This window comes from Mustela nigripes, chromosome X, assembly GCF_022355385.1.
Source record: "Mustela nigripes isolate SB6536 chromosome X, MUSNIG.SB6536, whole genome shotgun sequence".
Lineage (NCBI taxonomy): Eukaryota > Metazoa > Chordata > Mammalia > Carnivora > Mustelidae > Mustela > Mustela nigripes.
Window position 1 is genome coordinate 78,219,797 of NC_081575.1, and position 21,035 is coordinate 78,240,831.

General features: G+C 41.3%; 1 protein-coding gene across 3 annotated transcripts in view; it reads left to right on the plus strand.

Moving 5' to 3' along the window:
- The window catches only part of PHF8 (PHD finger protein 8), a 97,594-nt gene extending 77,083 nt beyond the window's left edge, over nucleotides 1-20,511 (plus strand). For all 3 annotated transcript variants that reach the window (XM_059385990.1, XM_059385988.1, XM_059385989.1), the window contains 4 exons: nucleotides 3,117-3,212; nucleotides 12,224-12,333; nucleotides 16,594-16,930; nucleotides 17,863-20,511. In XM_059385990.1, coding sequence (XP_059241973.1) covers nucleotides 3,117-3,212; nucleotides 12,224-12,333; nucleotides 16,594-16,930; nucleotides 17,863-17,951 — 632 coding nt within the window. In that variant the 3' untranslated portion in view covers nucleotides 17,952-20,511. The remainder of the gene's footprint in view (nucleotides 1-3,116; nucleotides 3,213-12,223; nucleotides 12,334-16,593; nucleotides 16,931-17,862) is intronic.
- Nucleotides 20,512-21,035: the final 524 nt, after the last annotated feature.

A 21,035-nucleotide genomic window follows, 5' to 3' on the forward strand; every position in this document is an offset into this window, starting at 1 on the left:
CTGAATGTTTTTATCTTGAGGAGGTGATGGGTTTAGTCAATCTTTTTTTTTTTTAAAGATTTATTTATTTATTTATTGGATAGGCAGAGAGGCAGGCAGAGAGAGAGGAGGAAGCAGGCTTCCCGCAGAGGAGAGAGCCCGATGTGGGGCTTGATCTCAGGACCCTGGGATCATGACCGGAGCCGAAGGTAGAGGTTTTATCCCACTGAGCCACCCAGACACCCCAGGTTTTGTCATTCTTTACCTGCTTTGTAACTGAGTTACTCTCTAACATCCTTTCATTTCAGCCTGATGGACTCTATTCAGTATTTCTTAAAGGGCAGTTTACTAATGACAAGCTCTCTTAGATTTTGTCTACTTGAGAATGTCTTAATTGGCCTTCATTTTTGAAGGACAGTTTTACCCAATATATTATTCTTGGTTGACAGTTGTTTATTTCAGTGTCTTAAATAGATCACCTAACTACCCACTGGTCTCCTTTGTTTTTGATTAGAAATTGATTGTTAATCTTATTGTGGATCCTGTGAGATGACAAATTGCTTGTGTCTTGGTGCTTTCAAAATTCTTTTTATCTACTGACTGAATATAATGTAGCTCAGTGTGGATCTCTGAGTTTATCCTATTTGGAATTTATTGAGTTTTTTGATGTTTATCTTCATGTATTTCATAAAGTTTGGAAATTTTTTGGCTGTTCTCCTTCTGGGACTCCCATATGAATACATTGGTAAGCCTGTTAGCATCCCACCAGGTCCCTTTACCTCTGTTCATTTTTTCTTCTTTCTTTTTGCTCATCAGACTGGATAATTTTAATTGTGCTTTCTTCACATTCACTGATTGTTTCTTCTCCCTGCTCAAAATCTGCTATTGAATCCCTGTAGTGAATTTTTCACAACCACATTGTACTTTTCAGCTCCAGAATTTCTATTTGGTTCATTTTTATATTTTCTCTCTGTATTGATACTCTGTTTTTTGTTGGAACATGCTTTTCTTTGATCACATAGGACTGTTAATTCAAAGTCCTTTGTATAGTAATTCCAATATCAGCTTCCTCATGGAGAGTTTTTTTTTATCAATTTTTTTTCTGTGAGTAAAACATACTTGTTTCTTTGCATGCCTCATAAGATTTTCTGAAGCTGAGACATTTTGAATATTATATAATGTGGTAACGCTGGAAGTCGTATTTTCCTCCCTCCCCAGAGTTTTCTGTTGTTGCTTACTGTGAACTACAGTTATGTTTATTTAGTGACTTTCCAAAGGCTTTTTATAGACAGTGTCCTTTAGTATGTGGTCACTGAAGTATCCGTTCTGTAGCCTCAGTGGTCAACTGAGATTTCTTGATAGAAATTTACTTAAATGCCAAACTAAGCAGACTTTTTTGTTGTTGTTAAGCATTTTCCTTCTAAGTTTTTGATTGTATTCCAGAGTCCCCCAAATGTTTATTCTTACAGTTTTTGCTACCTCAACAGTTGCTGCAGTGGAGGGACAAATACTTGGAGCTCCTAACTCCATTTGGGGGACATCACTCCTTTCTACCTTTACATTTTTTAAAATATTTTATTTATTTATTTGACAGAGAGAAATCACAAGTAGGCAGAGAGGCAGGCAGAGAGAGAGAGGAAAGCAGGCTCTCTGCTCAGCAGAGAGCCCTATGTGGGACTTGATCCCAGGACCCTGGGATCATGACCTGAGCTTCGGCTTAACCCACTGAGCCACCCAGGCGCCCCTCTACCTTTACATTTTTAATATGTGTATCTTAACTTCTGTTTTCTTTTAATGTCTACACTTACTTAAATGTCTCAATACTTAAAACTTTTCAAGGCAGGTAGTATTATTTCAATTTTATGGGTGAAGATAGTGAAACCTAGAGAAGTTTTCCTAAGTCACAAAGCTAGTGGGTCAGTCCAGGATTTCAAAGTAACATCTGATCCCTAGACTCACGGTTTTTCTACCATACCATACTACTTTCCTTGAGATGGCAAACTCTTTCAGACCCAACAAAATAATATTAACAGCCACTGGGACTATTAAGGATGGGATCTTTCTCAAACAATTGTTACCAGCAGCTATTTCTTTTGAGGGACAATCAGTGACCCCTCTTTTTGATTCTTTCAAAGTCAGAAGGCAGGAGTTTTACCTCTTTGCTCAAGAAAAGAAGGCCTGAAAAATGAACTCATTTTCCTATAAAGAGGTCCTACTAGAAGGAAGTATGTGACTAGAATTCCTCTGATGAAGGATAATTCTAGAGAAATTTGAGTCTGGTCATTTGAATGATTAGAATCACTAGGAAGAAGTTTCACTCTCACTTTGCTTCTCTTTCAGGTTTAGAAGCAGAGACACAGAATTTGACTTCATCAGTAGGATCTATCTACATCATTGTCCCATTAAATCCTATAGGTGTTACATGTGGATTTTGAGCAGAGTGTGATAAAACTGGATGTTTGTGTGTATGTGTATAGCTTGAGATACTTGTATATGTGTGTTTTGCCTTTCAGATCATTCAGTTGCAGTAATCTTGTTGTCAGTTCAGCCTAAGTGGTCTTTTTGTTCCCTTTGTGTGATAATGTATATAGCATTTCTTTTTCCATTTCAGCCAACATTTATTGTGTACCTACTCTGCATTGTATTAGGCTCCCTTAGTTAGTTTGAAATCAAATAATACTTATCTGTGCCCTCACAGTAAGTTAGGGGTGACTTATTTACTTTTCATCTCTCGAATACTATATAATAAATAACTCCAGTAGAGGTATACCCAAGATACTCTGGAGAGTTGAGAAGCCATCTGAATCAGGTTAGAAGAACAAGGAAGGCTTCTTAGGAAGTGAATCTAGAGCTGAGTTTTGCAAGGTCAGTAAAGTAGTTCATGAGGTAACTCACTAAATGGATGTTGAGTGAGTGAATCAGAATTAGGTGATGCTTGGAGAAGGACATTTGCAGCAAGGTACAAAAGTAGAAAGACATGAAAAGTATGTGGCATATTCAGGGATTCCTGCATTTGAGTGTGGATTAAGTAAAGGGTCTACTGGTGGGGGAGTGGCAGGAGCTGAGGTGTAGGCATCATTCCGTCTTCACCCTTCTGGATGAAATATCAGTTTACCCTGCTTTCCTTCTCATTGCAGTTTACCCTTCCCTGGAGTCTGATGATGATGACCCTGCTTTGAAATCTCGACCCAAGAAAAAGAAGAATTCAGATGATGCTCCATGGAGTCCTAAAGGTGATCCAGTATTCTGTCCTTAAACTCTGTAGGTATGGTTTGGGGAAAATAGGCTGGGGGTAGTTGGGATACATAACATAAGAAGATATGATTCAGTCACTCATTTGTTTATTCAGCAAACATTTGTTGAGTACCACCTGTGTGCCAGGGTACTGTGTTAGGTGCTGGAGCAAAAATAGTGGATAAGACACATTTCATGCACTCAGCTCAGCAAAGTCAGAAGTGATGGAGCATGTTTCTTCTGATATATGGCTTGAGGTGAAAAGAAGGCCTTGAGCAGATTCCACCTAGCACTCTGAGGCTTCTGAGAAGCTACCATCATCCCAGACCTTTGGTAATACTTTGCCAAATGAGGGAAATTCTGCTGACTCTTGAACTTCACAAGGCCCAAGGCTCCTTAGACTGTCATCTATACTGCCTGAGAGGCCAGCTCTGAGGAGGGAAGAAAGAATGATCATTGAGTTGAATGTGGAATTTAGAGTGTAATACAAGAATTTTATTCATCTCTCTAGTTGGGTGGTTTTCACATTGGAGGGCGTATCCGTTAGCCTTTGCTGCTTATCAAACTACCCCAAACTTCGTGGCTTAGAACAATGACAGCTGATCATTTCTCATTATTCTGTAGGTTGGCTAAGCTATTGTTCTAGTCTGGACTGGCTTAGCCTGGGCTGGGTGGTCTAAACAGATCTTCAGGAGTCTAGACCTAATTTGGGGTGGCTAGTGCCTCTCTCCATGTGGTTTCTCCTAGTCCACCAGGAAGCCAGCATAAACTTTTTCACAGGAAAGCAGAAACATGTCCATTAGCAAGAGAGGGAAAGCCCCAGTTTGCAAGCACTTTTCAAGCCTCTGCTGGTGTCATGTTTTCCATTGTCCCACTAGCCAAAGCAAGTTACATGGTCAAGCCTCAATTCCAGGGGTGGAGCTATGGATTATACCTCTCAAGAGAGGGAACTGCAGAGCCCTCCTCTGCATGCAGGGAGATGTGAGCAAGTTGAAAGCTATAACTGCAACAGTCTGCTGCAGAGGGTGCTGGTACCTCCATACCCATGAGTCCCCAGGATATCCCCTGCTGATTCCACCTATCCTATTTTTTTATTAATATATAATGTCTTATTTGTCCCAGGGGTAGGGTTCTATGAATCATCAGGCTTACACATTTCACCGCACTCACCATGGCACATACCCTCCACAGTGTCCATAACCCAGCCACCCTATCCCTCCCTCCCAACCCCCCCAGCAATCCTCAGTTTGTTTCATGAGATTAAGAGTCTCTCATGGAGTCATCTAGGTGACTCAGTCATTAAGCATCTGCCTTCAGCTCAGGCCATGATCCCAGTGTCCTGGGATCAAGCCCCACATTGGGCTTCCTGCTCGGTGGGAGGCCTGCTTCTCCCTGTCCCACTCCCCTTGCTTGTGTTCCCTCTCTGGTTGTTTCTCTCTGTTAAATAAATAAATAAAATCTTTTTAAAAAAAGAGTCTCTTATGGTTTGTCTCCCTCCTGATCCCATCTTTTTTCATTTGTTCACTCCCTATCCCCCATGATCCCCACACTCTGCCTCTCAATTTCCTCCTGTCAGAGAGATCATATGATAATTATCTTACTCTGATTGACTTATTTCGTTCAGCATAATACCCTCTAGTTCCATCCATGTCATTGAAAACGGCAAGATTTCATTTCTTTTGATGGCTGCATAGTATTCCATTATATGTATATACGCACACACACACCCCACATCTTCTTTATCCATTCATCTGTTGATGGACGTCTAGGTTCTTTCCATAGTTTGGCTATTGTGGTCCCACCCATCCTCATCTGCCTTTCTGCTATTTGCTGGGGATCAGGGGAATGGGGTGGTAGGGTAATCCCTGAAAGTGTTCTCTTAGTGAGTCAGTCAGCAAATGTTACTTTTTTTTTTTGTCAGAGAGAGTGAGCACAGGCAGACAGAGTGGCAGGCAGAGGCAGAAGGAGAAGCAGGCTTCCTGCTGAGCAAGGAGCTCGATGTGAGACTCGATCCCAGGATGCTGGGATCATGACCTGAGCTGAAGGCAGCCACTTAACCAACTGAGCCACCCAGGCATCCCACTATTTTTTTATTGTATTTTTTCCTATAGTTTCTGGCTGATTAGCAAAATAGAAGAGTTGGAAAATACAGAAAATAGAAGAATGTATAAGGAAGAAAGCACCCATGATTCTGCTACCCAGAGGCAGCCCCTGTGTCAATGTTTTGACATGTTTCCTTCAAATCTGTTTTTCCTATGTATCTCTTTTTATGGTTGTGTATACAATCCTATATCTTGCTTTATTGACTTTTAATCAAATTAATGTGTACATTTGGTAGCAAATCATATAGCACAGAGGAGTTTAGGATGAAATGCAGTGGTCTTCACTTCTGCTTTCCTCACCTCCAATTCCATGCCTAAGAGACAACCTTCTGGTTTTCTTTTTTTCTGGTCATTACCTCCAAAACTCAAGATGGTAGGGTTTATACCACTATTTCTTGATGTATCAGCTTAGTTTCTGTTTCTCTTTCTCTCAGCGCTGTCACTCTCTCTTGATTACCCACTTTATTTTTTTTTTAAAGGTTTTATTTTTTTATTTGACAGTCAGAAATCACAAGTAGGCAGAGAGGCAGGCAGAGAGAGAGGAGGAAGCAGGCTCCCTGCTGAGCAGAGAGCCTGATGTGGGGCTTAATCCCAGGACCCTGGGATCATGACCTGAGCTGAAGGCAGACGTTTTAACCCACTGAGCCACCCAGGCACCCCGATTACCCACTTTCTAAGATACAGACATTAGAACACTTTCTTTCTTCTGACCTTCTGTGAACTGCACATTTTCCCTTACATTGTCAAGGTTGTTAGCATTTATATTGCCTTGTGATTAATACTTTATATTAACTAGGGGTTGACTGTAAAAGTTGAAAACCAATACATATACCTGGCCTTTTAAATATTATTTCATAAGTATGTCCTTATGCCATTGTTTTAAATATTTTAATGGCCACCAGATATTCTATCTGTGGATATACCTTATTTACCTAACTTGTTTAATGTGAGGCATTTAGTCTATTGCCAAGTTCACATTTGGGGTGAACATATTTATATGTGTTGGTTTCTCTGATTATTTTTAGGATGGATCCCCACTAAATTCCAAAAGGATGAAACTTATATGTGGGTATATGGTAAATCTTTCCCTCTCACCCCTGTTCCACAGCCTTCACTTCCCCACTAGAATTCTCCACTAGAGGGTTGCCGTAAGCCTTTAGCTTCCAGAGTTCTGAAAAAGTTTATTCTGACATTTTTTTACCAGATTTTTCATTGTTTTAATTCAGGAATGAGTGTTTGGAGATCCTTAACTTTGTCATTTTTGCTGTTGTCATCCATCATAACATACTAAATAGTTCAGTATGCGTTTCTATGAAAATGACATTTTCTTCTATAACCATAGTACCGTTTTATGACACCTGAGTAAAGTAGCATTTATTTTCTCATATCATTTGGTACCAAATCCTTATTCAAATCCCCCCCCCAAAATTGTACCAAAAATATCTTACTTGCTTTTTCAAACCAGATTCTATTCAAGGACTAAATTGAATTTAAATTTAAAAAAAAAAAGACATTTGGTGGGGCACAGTTAGTTTTGATTTAGAATTGTTTGTTCCACCTCTGTGAAAAATGCTGGTGTTATTTTGATAGGGATTACATTGAATGTGTAGGTTGCTTTGGGTAGTATAGACATTTTAATAGTATTTGATCTTCCAATCCAAGAATATGGAATGTTTTTCCATTTCTTTTTATCTTCTTCAGTTTCTCTGATAAGTGTTCTGTAGTTTTCAGCATACAGATCTTTGCCTCTTTGGTTAGGTTTCGTCCTAGCTACATTATGATTTTTGGTGCAGTTATAAATGGGATTATTTCTTGATTTCTCTTTCTCCTGCTTCATTATTGGTGTATAGAAATGCAACAGATTTCTGTATGTTGTTTTTATATCCTGTGACTTTGCTGAATTCTTGTATCAGTTCACAATTTTTTGATGGAGTCTTCCAGGTTTTCTACAGAGTATCATGTTGTCTGTGAAGAGTAAAAGTTTAACTTCTTCCTTGCCAGTTTGGATGTGTTCTATTTCTTTTTCTTGTCTGATTACAGAGGCTAGGGCTTCTAGTACTATGTTGAACAACAGTGTAAGAGTGGACATCCCTGTCATGTTCCTGACCTTAGGGAAATCTCTGTTTTTCCCCATTGAGGATAATATTAGCTGTGGGTTTTTGTATGTGGACTTTACAATGTTGAGGTATGTTTCTTCTATCCCTACTTTGTTGAGGGTTTTTATCAAGAAAGGATGCTGTGTTTTGTCAAGTGCTTTTTCTGTATCTATAGAGAGGATCATATTTTTTTATGCTTTATTTTATTAATGTAGTATATCACCTTGATTTGTGAATATTGAGCCACCCCTGTGTAGCCCAGGAATAAGTCTGACTTGATCATGGTGAGTAATCCTTTTAATGGACTACTGGATTCCATTAGCTAGTGTTTTGTTGAGAATTTTTGCATCCGTGTTCAACAGAGATATTGATCTGTAATTCTCTTTAGTAGGGTTTTTGGTCTTGGAATCAAGGTAATGCTGGCCTTGTAGAATGAATTTGGAAGTTTTCCCTTGATCCCCGGTTTTTGGAACAGTTTCAGAAGGATAGGTATTAATTCTTTAAATGTTTGGTTGGTTCAGTTCCCCTGGGAAGCCATCTAGCCCTGGACTCTTGGTTTTTGTTTTTTGTTTGTTTGTTTGTTTGAGATTTTTGATTACTGATTGAATTTCTTTGCTGATTATGGGTCTGTTCAGCTTCCCTATTTCTTCCTGTTTCTCTTTTGGTAGTTTATATGTTTCTAGCAATGTATCCATTTCTTCCAGATTACCCTATTTGTTGGCATATAATTCCTCATAATATTTTCTTATAATTGTTTATATTTCTTCAGTGTTAGTTGTGATCTCTCCTTTTTCATTCGAGACTTTATGTATTTGGGTCCTTCCTCTTTTTGATAAGCCTGGTTAAGGGTTTATGAGTTTTCTTAATTCTTTCAAAGAACCAGATCCTCATTTTGCTTATCTGTTCTACAGTTTTTTAAAATTTCTATATCACTTATTTCTGCGCTGATCTTAATGATTTCCCTTCTGGCTGGCCTTAGGTTTTATTTGCTGTTCTTTTTCTAGTTCCTTTAGGTTTAATGTTAGGTTGTGTATTTGGGACTTTTCTCAATTCCTGAGGATGGCCCATATTGCTATATACTTCCCTCTTATGACTGCCTTTGCTATGTCCCAAAGGTTTGGGACTCTCATGATTTCATTTCCCTTTGCTCCCATGTATTTTTAAATTTCTTCTTTAATTCCTGGTTAATCCAGTCATACTTCAGTATGATGCTCTTTAACTTCCATGTGTTTGTGGTCTTTCCAAATTTTTTCTTGTGCTTGTCTTCGGGTTTCATAGTGTTGTGGTCTGAAATATGCATGGTATGATCTCAGTCTTTTTGTACTGGTAGAAGGTTGATTTGTGACACAGTGTTTGCTCTGTTCTGGAGAATGTTCCATGTGTACCCAAGAAGAATGTGTATTCTGCTGCATTAAGATGGAATTCTCTGAATATATCTGTTAAGGCCACCTGGTCCAGCCTGCCTCTCAAAGCCATTGTTTTCTTGTTGAACTTCTGCTTAGATGATCTGTCCATTGCTGTGAGTGGGGTGGTTTATAGTCCCCTAATATTATTACATTATTGTCCATGAGTTTCTTTGATTTTGTTGTTAATTCACTTACGTATTTGGCTACTTCCGATTTAGGGGCATAGTTACATTTGTTAGATCTTGTTGGATAGACACCTTTATTGTAATATAGTGCCCTTCTTCATCTCTTATTACATCTTTGGTCTAAAATCTAGGTTGTCTGGGTGTGCCTGGTTGAGCTGGTGACTTAGTCTTGGTTTTGGGCTTGAGTCATGATCTCAGGGTTGTGAGATCAAACCCCACATTGGGCTCTGTGCTGGGCATGGAGCCTGCTTGGGATTCTTTCTGTCTCTCTCTGTCCCTCCCCCTCCTCCAAAAAAATCTAGTTTGTCTGATGTAGGTATGGCTACTCCAGCTTTCCATTAGCTTTGGTTCTAAAACGAGTCTCTTGTAAGTAGCATATTGATGGCTCTTAATTTTTTTAATCCGTTCTGATACCCTGTGTCTTTTAATTGGAACATTTAGTCTATTTACATCCAGAGTAATTATTTTTTTTAAAGATTTTATTTATTTGACAGAGAGAGAAATCACAAGTAGGCAGAGAGTCAGGCAGAGAGAGAGAGAGAGAGAGAGAAGCAGGCTCCCGCTGAGCAAAGAGCCCGATGCGGGGCTCGATCCCAGGACACTGAGATCATGACCTGAGCCGAAGGCAGCGGCTTAATCCACTGAGCCACCCAGGTGCCCCCAGAGTAATTATTGATAGATAAGAATTTGGTTGCCATTGCATTACCTGTAATGTTCTTGTTCCATTTTAGTCTTTGTTGCCTTCAGTCTCTCTTTTCCTGCTCAAAATGTCCCATTTAATATTTCTTGCAGAACTGGTTTAGTGTTCATGAACTCCCTTAGTTTGCTTGTCCTAGAAACTCTCTACATCTCCTTCTATTCTGAATGACAGCCTTGCTGGATAAAGTAGTCTTGGCATATTTTTCCCACTTAGCAGTTTGAATGTTTCATGCCACTACTTATTTCTGGCCTGCTATGTTTCTGTGGACATTGTCAGCTGATAACCTTATGTGTCTACCCTTGTAGGTTAAATAGCTTTTATCCCTACCTTCTTTCAGAATTCTCTCTTTATCTTTATATTTTTCAAGTTTCACTGTTATTTCTTGGTGATGGCCTGTTTTTGTTAATTTTGCAGGGAGTTCTCTGTGCCTCTTGGACTTGAATGCCTGTTTCCTTCTCAAGATTAGGGAAGTTCTCAGCTATAATTTGTTCAAATAAACAAACCTACTACCCCTTTTTCCCTTTGTTCTTTTTGCTTCAGATCATTTTTGAACAAATACTGCCTTTAAAGAGGGGACTTCAGTCTCCTGAATTGCTTATTCTAGAATCTGCATACTACTTATACAGAAAGGTTTTAATAATTAAAGTAATAATAATAATAATAATAATAATAATAATGTTTTAATAATAACAATAGCAACAGCAGCAGCAGCAGCAGCTAACCAACCAAGGAATCTTCAAATCTAGGTTGGTACCACTACCACCTCCTTTTTTCTGTGACATTGACTTGACTTTTTTCATTAATTAAAAATAGAATATACAATAAATTCCCATACAATCACCACTAACAATAGTTATCAAGATTTTGCCACATTTGACTCATCTATTAGTTCCCTTTTTTCAAAATTGTTCTTTAAAGCATATCCTACATATTTTGTCATTCCTGCTCTCAATGTACTTTAATGTACATCTCTAAAAAATACATTTTCTCATATAACCACAATCCTGTTATCATACATAACAAAATTAGCAATAATTTGATAATTCCTGCACATTATCTAATCCTAAATCCATAATAAAATTTCCTCAATTGTGTAACCATAAAAAGGTATTTTTACAGTGGGTTTGTTTACCTAAGGATCTAGCAGAGTTCGCATAGCATTTGGCTGTCATGCCTTTTGAGTCTCTCTTAATCTAGAGCATACCCCCTTTTTTTGTTTTGTGCTATTTATTTCTTATAAAAAGTAATAGAATTGTCCTATGACCCATCCCACCTTCTAGATTTGTTTACTTCCTTGTGACATTGTCTTTTTAATAAAACTAGGGCAGTTATCTTGTAGAATGTCTGATTGTTTTCTCATGGTATCATTTAACTCGTTCTCTTATCTCTGTTTCCTAAAAACTAGAAGTGATATGAACCACTTATTTGATTTTAGATCTTTGGCAAAACTACTTCCAAGGTGATGCTGTGAATTTCATACTGCATTGCATCAGGCGGTGCATGAAGTCCGCTGTCTCACTATTAGTAATAATCAAGTTAATACTTAGTTAAGGAGGTGATATGATCTCACCATTGTAAAGTTAGTTTTTTCCTTGTTGAGACTAGCAAGTAATATGTATGTAATAGTTTGGTACTGTGTTACTATACAGGTCTCTAGCATCAGTTGTTTTATTAGGGCTTACAAACCTGTGATTTTCCAATTTTGTCATTTTTTTCTACATTAACTAGCTGGCATTCTTCTGTAAATAGCAGCTTTCCTTCATCATCTGGGGCTGTTTGGTAAAATATACTTGCTGTGTAAAATGTGGGATAAATAACTATTTTTTTAAAAATAATTCCTTTTTGATTCAAGGTTGCTAAGGCACTATAAAAGGGTTATACAAGAAGACAGTCTTCTTCAGGAGCTCATAGCCTGTTGGGCTGGCAAAATAACATGTGCATAACAGCACTTCAAAGTTAGGGAATGAGACAGGATGGTGTGGTGCTATATATGAAGTGACTGGTATATATCTTAAGTTCAGAGAGGGAGAGACCAATGTGAACAAGACAGGTCCTAGAGGTTTGTGTACAGAAGGTTGATTTCAGCTTACCTTTGAAGGACAGTCAGGTTTTGAAGAGGTGGCCAAAGGAAAGAGGGTACTGTAGGTAATGTGGTTGGTGAGGATGGAAGTAGAAAGAGGATGAGCTGTACATATTCTGGAGATAGAATAAGGAATCCATTCTGTCTAGAAAAGCTGAGAGTATGGATGTAGAAATAAGGCTGAGGAGGTGGGTAAGCCAGGAGCAAGACATGGACAACGTTAAATGCCAGTTTAGGAAACTTAACTTTTATCGTATAATCATTGTATGCTTTGTGTACTTTGAGCATTTGTAAATTAGCTTCTTACCTGATGGGAAACAAAATCAGACTTTGTAAAAAGCTAGAAGCTGGGAGACCGATGAGACCACCTTTGGGGGAGGCTCAGAGGTAGGGAATATGCTTGACATTCAGATCATTGTTTTCATCCTGTTTCCTCTGCAGCCCGTGTGACCCCAACTCTACCAAAGCAGGACCGTCCTGTGCGTGAGGGGACCCGGGTAGCTTCCATTGAGACAGGCTTGGCTGCAGCAGCTGCGAAGCTAGCCCAGCAGGTAGGTGCTGACACCCAGGCAGTGGCCCTGCTACTGATCCCAGTTTGCCTTTAGGACAAAAACTAGAAATGTCTCAGAGGCTGTCGTTGGGAGCCAGCGGAGACCAAGCAGGCCAACTTCTCTCTGTCCTTGAATGAGAACATTTGCCCTTCAGATGAAGCCCTGAGGAGGTTACCAGCTGGGTATATTTGAGTTCTCAGCCTCCCAATCAGTATCAGAATTTGTTTTTTGGGGAGAGGCTTTCCCTGTCCTCTATACCAAATATTATTTTTTTAGTTTAAATTCAGTTAGCCAACATATAGTACATCATTAGTTTCAGATGTAGTGTTCAGTAATTTATCAGCTGCGTTTAACACCCAGTGTTCATCATATCATGTACACCCTCCTTAATGCCCATTACCTAATTTCCCCATTCCCCCATCCAACTGCTCTCCAGCAGCCCTCAGTTTATTTCCTGTAGGTAAGAGTCTCTCATAGTTTTTCTCCCTTTCTGATGGCTTCCCATTCAGTTTTCCCTCCCTTCCTCTATGATCCTCTATGCTAGTTCTTATAATCCATGTATGAGTATTTTGCTTGGGTCATGGTTGACATTTTTTATTTTGTTCTCTTGTTCAGCCATTTTTCTCTGGGCAAAATGACTAGAAGGAGGAATTCACAAGAAAAGAAAGAACTAAAAATATACCAAATATTACTGCCTTAATATTTACCCCCCTGCTTTCCAAGTAAACTTCACCCACTGGTTTTTGTCTTAAGGGGTCACTTCACTAGAACCAACTTGACCTCCTAGCAGGTTACAGTTTGCAAAGTTCTTTAATGTGTATACTGTACTCAGCAACCCTGGGAACAGTTAGAGTTGAATTTTTTGATTCTCTCCTTATTAACATCCCCTTGGCTCCTTAGGCAACATCCTATTGCGTAGAGCATTTACTGAGCATCTGCTTTCTGCTAGGAACTTTCATGTACAATGTTTTGTATAATCTGCCCAGTGGCCCTGTTCAATAGGTGATATTTTCATCATTTTGCAGGTGAAGAAAATGAGACTCTCTTTAAGTGACTAGTCCAGGATATTACAGCCAGTAAATGGAGGAGACAAGATTCAAACTCATATCCTCTAACTTCAAATTTCCTGTTACTTGCTACTTCAATAAAATAATTAAATGTTTATATAATTTAATAATTATATCCTATTTAAATAAAATTTAATAGAATGATGTTTTTAATATGCTGTTATATGGAGCTCTAGAGTTGCTTAGAAATGTCTCAGTGGCTGTTGTTGGGAGCCAGCAGAGACCAAGCAGGCCAGGCAGGCCTTCTTTGACCAGAACTTCTGTTATGTATATCCTGGTGCCGTCTAAGATGTAATTTGGGATAAAAGGGAGGGAGGGGGCTTTACTCTTTTAAATAAACAGATAAATTAATTAAAGGTGTGAAAACTACTAGTGCCTCCTAAGGAGTTCACTTCTGTTCGGTTTGGTCAGGGGTGACCTCAAAGAAGAGAATTTGAATGTTGGAAGTGGTTTGGCAGGCTCAGCTTTTAGAAGGAACAGGAGGCATCCCAGGAGAAGGGAAATCCTTGGCAAAGCACCCAAGGTCCTGTTAATTTGGTCTGTATTCACCTCTCCTCCCTAACCTACCAGCCCCTCATGCACATGCTTTGCACCAGCCATACTACTGCACTGTGGTGCTTGTAGTTCACCTTGTGTACATCACACTGTCTTATGCCTCTGTGCCTTTGCACAGGTTGTTCCCTCTGCCCATTGGGGATCATCCCTTTCAGATGCCTTACCTAACACTCTTTCATACCACCTACCACCAGTTTATTTCAGTGGCCTTCTATGCTTCTGTAGTATTCTCTCATGGTACTTTTAAGTATGCTTTCCTGTGTCCCTTATTAAACTGTGAGTGCCTCAAGGGTCGGGGTATATCTAATTTAACTTGATATCCCCACTGTACTAAACGTGTTTAATCCGCGTTGGGCGAGTGAGTGAATGGATGCATGAATGAATGAGCAAATCTTTCTGCGTTGGAGGCTGCATATTGGGAACTGGAGTAAGATAGATTCAGATTTAAAAAGGGATTATAGAGCCAGCCTGCCTAAGTTCAAATCCTCACTCTACCACTTTAGCATATTACTTGATTTCTCTGTGCCTCAGTTTCCTCATAAACTTTGAGGATTAGATGAGGGAATGGGTGGGAAAGCTGTGAGCATGGCACTTGCTGCAGAGCAAAGTACTATAGATGTGTTAGTTTTTCAGTGTTATCATTATGGATTGGTAAGTATGAATGACCAAACATGAATGTCAGATATGCTAACAGGTTTTTGAGTAAGGATTGGCAAGGTGTAAATGGTCCTGTCCTAAGATGGTCTAGTCTTCAGTGAAGGAATCTGTATAAATTATACAAGGAGATTGGCAATGACAATAGAAAAATTTAGGCTATGTGATCAGGGTGTGAATAGATAATTTCTGGATTCAGGTGAGAGAAATGGGGGCAGAAATGTACTTTCTGGTATGGGTGGAATAGCAGTGTCATTGAGAAAAGAGATTCTGAAGCTGGATGGCTTAGGTCTGAATCCAAGCTTGGTCACATATTGGTCCTGTAACCGTGGAAAAATGACTTAATCTCCCTGTGCCACAGTTTCTTCTCCTAAAAATGGGATTTTCATTCTTTCTTCTCATACTTCTTCTGAGTATTAAATGAGTTAAATTATAGAACAGTACTTGGCATGTATTACTAATATTATTATTCTTATCCCCCAGAAATTCCTATGATAGCCACAGCCTGTCAGATCTTCCGAAGGCAGGAGTAGGCCCGTGTTGCCAAGGCAAGGAAATGTAATCACTGAGTTGGTCTGTGTGGCTGTGTAGCATTTCAGAAGGTGAAGTCGTTCACATGCTCTCAGCACCACCTTTCCAGGTTCTCAGGGCTCCAGATGCCCACTATACAGGTACCCACTACACAGTGGATAGTAGATCCATAAAGCAATGGATGGATGAAATCCAAGATATTGGGAGAATTGACACAACTCCTTATTCATCCCTCCCATCCAGAATTGAGGTTTTTAAGACCCAGTGACCTGGAGGATTGCGAAGTCCTCTATTAAAAGAAAAGACCAGCAAGAGGAAGAGAAACCATTGTAAGAGATGAACATAGAATAATAGTTTTCCACTTGTTGAGTACTTATTATGTGCTATAAGTTTTTACATCATCATTTAATCTTTCTGGCAACCCTAAAAAAACAGATTTATTTTGCCCATTTTACAGATAAGGCGATTGAGATTCACAAAGGTTAGTAAATAACTTGACAAGGGCCATCCCACTTAGGGAACACAAACCTAGATTTGAACCCAACTTTCTTTCATTCCAAAGCTACTACTCTTTCACACCCAGAGGTCCGTTTTTGAGAAGTGTGCAGGGTGGGTATTCAGATAGACCTGGCTGAATCCTAGACCCAACAACTTTTCACCTGTGAGGCTTTGGGCTCAACTTATTAATATCCTTGTACCTCAGTTTTCTCCTCTATAACCTGAGGGATTTTCCTTCTCATGGCTACTATGAGGAATAAATGAAGTATACAGTTAGCCCTTTTACAACATCGGTTTGAACTATGTAGGTTCAAACATAGATTTTTTTATTATAGTAGTAGATTTTTAAAGTTATAGTAGTATTATGAATGTATTTTCTCTCCCTTATGATTTTCTTAATATTTTCTTTTCTCTGCCTTACCTTATTATAATATTACATTTAACATAACAAAATATATGTTAATCAACCATTTATGTTATTAGTAATGCTTCCAATCAACAGTAGGCTATTAGTAGTTAAGTTTTAGGGATGTCAAAAGTTAAAATGTGGATTTTTCACCCACATGGAGCAGTATCCCTAACCCCTATGTTTTTCAAGGGTCAACTGTAAAAAGGGCCTTAGCTGCTGTCATAAATTCAGCTATTCTTATTAGAAGTGTCTATTTTCCACTTCATAAATGGCAGTGCTAGGACCAAAACCCAAGTCTCTGAATTCATTTACCCTTTTGTTACCACTGTACTGATTCATGGCAGTGGTAACTTAAGGATGGATGGTACCAAAGAGATGATCTTAGGTGTTAGAAGGCCTGTGCCTTGTGTGTACATACATCCAGGCTAGACTTGGGGTGGGGGTGGGCTGCAGGACCACATTGACCAGTGTCTAGTTTCCTTTCTGGGCAATTCTCTTCTTTTCTCCACTTCTGAATTTTCTCCTTCCACTTGGCTTGTATTTCAGGAGCTGCAGAAAGCCCAAAAGAAGAAATATATCAAGAAGAAGCCTTTACTGAAGGAGGTAGAACAGCCTCGCCCTCAGGAGTCCATTCTCAGTGTGGCAGCACCAGCTCCAACTCTGGCCACTACACCCCAGCTTCTCACCTCCTCCTCGCCCCCGCCTCCTCCTGAGCCTAAACAAGAGGCCCTCTCAGGGAGTCTTGTTGACCACGAATATACTGCTCGTCCCAATGCCTTTGGTATGGCCCAGGCGAACCGCAGCACCACACCCATGGCCCCTGGTGTCTTCTTGACCCAGCGGCGCCCGTCAGTTGGCTCCCAGAGCAATCAAGCAGGACAAGGTATGATGGCCATATGGTTGCAAAACTGAGAAGGATCTTAGGGTCACCAGCTCCAAACCCTAAGCACTCTGGTAGATGGGAATACCTGGGAGGGATACTGATGGCCAACCTCAGATGCTTGGATTTGATCTCTTAGGCCATGAAGAGACATTAACTGGTGCTAAACAGAGGAATTTCAGGTGTGGGTTTATAAGGAGCCTTCTGGTAACCAGAGGATGGGCTGCAGGTGGGAAATCTAGGGAGGAGGCATATACATAGGTTCAGGCTGCCCTCAGAGGGAACAGAGAGGGGATAAATTGATCAAATATGGAGGAGGTCACATGGGACCTGAGAGGTGATTTGATGTGTGGAGAGAGAGGAAGAGGCAATGGGAGGAGAGCTTAATCCCCCCTTTTCCTTACTTTGGCCCTCAAAGCCCAGTCCCTGGAGCATTCAGCTCAAGGGTAGTGAGGTCAGTATGGCCTTAGGTAATGAGGATGAGGTTTTCTTTCTTTTTTTTTCGAAGACGGGGGTTTCTAATGAAAAAAGGCCTTGGGGATAGCACCTTCTGGGACACCAAATATAATCACTAACCAGGCTTTTAACTAATAACAGTGCTCAGGATAAGAGGACAGGGAGGCATAACCACAGCTCCACAGAATTTAGGAAGAAAAATGATTGGGGCCAAAGAAATCTGAGGAAAAGGAACCAGATAGACTAACCAGTGGGTTGATAGCTGCTGCAGAAGGTCATAGGAAGAACCAAGGCCTGTGGTATTGGATGGAAGTGGTTAAGGAAGCCTTCTTGCCCAATATGTGCTGGAGCCAGCATAAGGGTGGGGAGACTCTGTGGGCAGAGGAACAGAGGAGGGGGGTAGACTGAAGATAGTTGATGCTGGAATTGCTACTGAAGCCTGTGCCACAGCCTTTTATTTACCTCTCTTTTCCTCACAGGAAAGCGTCCTAAAAAGGGTCTGGCCACAGCAAAGCAGAGACTTGGCCGTATCCTGAAAATCCACAGAAATGGCAAACTACTTCTGTGAGCCCCCTCGTGTCCTGCCCCTCACCCCTTCACCCCCATTGCCTTCTCCATTGTCAACTCTCGGGGCATTCCTGGATCCTATCTGCCCCGGACAAGGTGCTGAGGCGCATTGTCCTGCTTTCTTGGAACTGACCAAAGGCACGGACTCCCCAACGGGCTTCTGCACCAACTCCCCTAACTCCCTTCCCTACTTCCACTAAAGCATCCTGCCTGCCTTCTCCATACCTCTGAGTAGCAGTGAATGGGAGAGGTTTCTGGCTGACTAGAACCCTCTTTTCTGCTGCTCCAGCCCATTTCCTTTTTACCAGCCTTGTCTGCCCTTTACTCTTATCCCTACTTAAAGCTGGAAGACAGGATCAGGAGAGACATAAAGTGAGCCTGGGTCCCTTGCTCTTTCCCTAGTCATGAAGTGGGATGCCCAGTGCTCAACACTTGCTGCAGCTCCCACCGTCTCCAGAAGCCTGTCCCCCTCTGCCCATATTTCCTTCCCCTTCTTCCCCCTAGCCTAGTGGACATGTCCCATTCCAGACTTGTTCTTGAGAGAAGGGTCTAGCCTCTGCCCCCTCTTGCCAAATGCTTCATGAAAATAAAGAGGAGATTCCAGAGTCTCCTTCCTGCCCCACCATGGGCCATTTTCAGAGGTGGACTTGAAAGGTTATGGACTGACTTGACTCACCTTTGGGAAGAAGAGAGATTTCTATCACTTCTCAAGGTGGGGAGAGGACTGACACCCAACCCTTTGACCATGACTTTGGAGCCCACTGGAGGAAGCTATTTTCGGGTGGCTACAGATGAGGTCCCCTGTCCCAGAGTGAGCTTCAGGGATTTGCCTGGATTTTGAGGTCCCACAGAACATTATCCAGTTGGCTGTAGCTGGGCCCCAACAGGTGAAAAACTATCTTCCAAAAGTCTGAGAGTTCCTGCCACTGAAGCAGATAACCCTGGCCCTGTGTACAGCCTGCTCTCTTCACCTGAACCACAGAGCACAGTCTGGACCTTCTGGAGAGGATGTGACAGGAGAGCTCACCCCTGGGTTCTCCATCAGGAGCCTCCCTGCTTCCTTCCCCACCTGAGGTCTTGGTCTGAAGAAGACCTCAGAACTCACATCTTCACTTCTTGGCCTTTGTGCTCCCAGACATCAGGTCAACGCCCAAGCAGAGTGCAGATGCACTACTCGGGAGCCTGAGCCTGGGAGAGGAGATGCCCATCTGTAAAGGAGCAGATCTTCTGATCCTCCACTCCCTGTCTTCCCCTTGTGGATGTCTCTGTTGTCCAGACAATGCCCAACCCCTCTCCCTCTTCCTTCTCCTCCTCCTAACTCCCTCCACCTCTGCTTGTCTTGCCTCCCTGGTACCCTGGACTGGATGGAGAATGTCCCACTCCCTCCATTTTGGTACTGCGCAAGTAGAGAGCATCCTTGCCCTCTACTCCCCACTTCGACCTCACCCCAGTTTGCCGTGCTTCTGGGGAACTTAACAGCTACCATGCAGGCCACAGGAGTATGTGAGGCTTCCCATGTCGTCTCTGTGTCTCCAATTTGTCTCCCTTTTCTCTACAGCCCACATCTGCTCTCCTTATTTGGAATCAGGGGTCCCTTAAAACCCATCTGCTTTTTTTTTTTTTTTTAATTTTGGGAACTCCAGGGGCCATGCAGTCCTCCATCTAGTCACACCAAAGGCAAAAAGCCTGGCTACCTCCCCCCTAGCATGTGAGGTCCCCACTCCCCTCTCCTCTGTTTCCACCCAGCTTTGCTTTCTTGGGGATTTCAAGGCAGCAGAGGGTAGTGAGGGGAGGGGAGGGGGGCAGCCTGTGTCCCTGTGTAGGCAACTACCTGACTAGGCCCTGACTGCTGTAACCAGACCAGGACCCCAGCCCTTCTGCCCATTAACACCCACCCCCTTGATCTTTCAAAGGCAGCTAATTGCTAGCAAATCCCCCTGGTTCCGGGCCTCTTTCCCCTCTGTTTCTTTGTTAGAAGTTTCTGTGGAGCTGAAACCCAACCTCCATATGACGGGGTTTCCATTTAGTTTAGATGGGCTCTCAGAGCCTCCTGTTTGTTGTTTTGTGTTTTAAATGAAAAGCAAGTTTACCCTCAGAGTTATGCTTTTCCAAAGAGGCTAGTGTGCTTTTTTTTTTTTTTTAATGTTATCAGGTTCTAAGTGATGAAGTAAGTTGGGGAGGGGTTGGGAGTGGTAGTAACTAAGGTGTAGAACATGGTGAGAGTTACCTCTGGTCTCCAATCCCCAGCACAGAGCTGGAGATTGGATAGGGGGCAGGGAGAGAGGATTTCTATTCACCTTTAATATATTTTTACAAAAAAAGCAAACAATTTAAAAACAAGCCCACCGCTTCTGTACATGTCTAAATATATTTTTAGAAGTGGGTAGGATTGTGAATTTCTGATGCAGGGCCTTTTTATAAACAGGTTAGAATAGCATCATACAGACTTCTCTGTTGTTTTTTTCCCCCCTGTTTTTTTCTTATATTGTGTTACTAATGTAATTTATATTTTTTTTAGATCCTCCCTTTCCTATAGAGATAAAAGTGATTTATCTTGGCAATTGCTTTGCTTGGAATTCTTTTTTGGTGGTGGTGGTGGTGGGGAATGGGTAGTGGGTGGTGAGTGGTGGGATGGGTCCAGGAGTGCCGCTTTCTCTTTATATTTTCTCTGTCCCTCCCTTTCATGAACTCAGCACAAACTTACAACTGAGGTGGGGAAGGGACAGAATCCCAGTCTTCATGAGAGATACAGTTGACACACCAGAAACAGATCATCAGAAGTACAGTGAGGGGTGCCTTGGTGGCTCAGTGGGGTAAGCCTCTGCCTTCGGCTCAGGTCATGATCTCAGGGTCCTGGGATTGACTGCTTCCCCCCTCTCACTCTGCCTGCTGCTCTGCCTACTTGTGATCTCTCTCTCTCTCTCTCTCTGTCAAATAAATAAAGTCTTTAAAAAAAAAAGTACAGTGAACAGAAAACAAAGGGGGCAAACAATTCAGAGTGGCCTGACAAGTTTGTTGGGAAGCCTTTCCATATCTCCCATGGGCTATTTTTAGTAGCTACACCTGTATCCTCTTTAAATGTGGA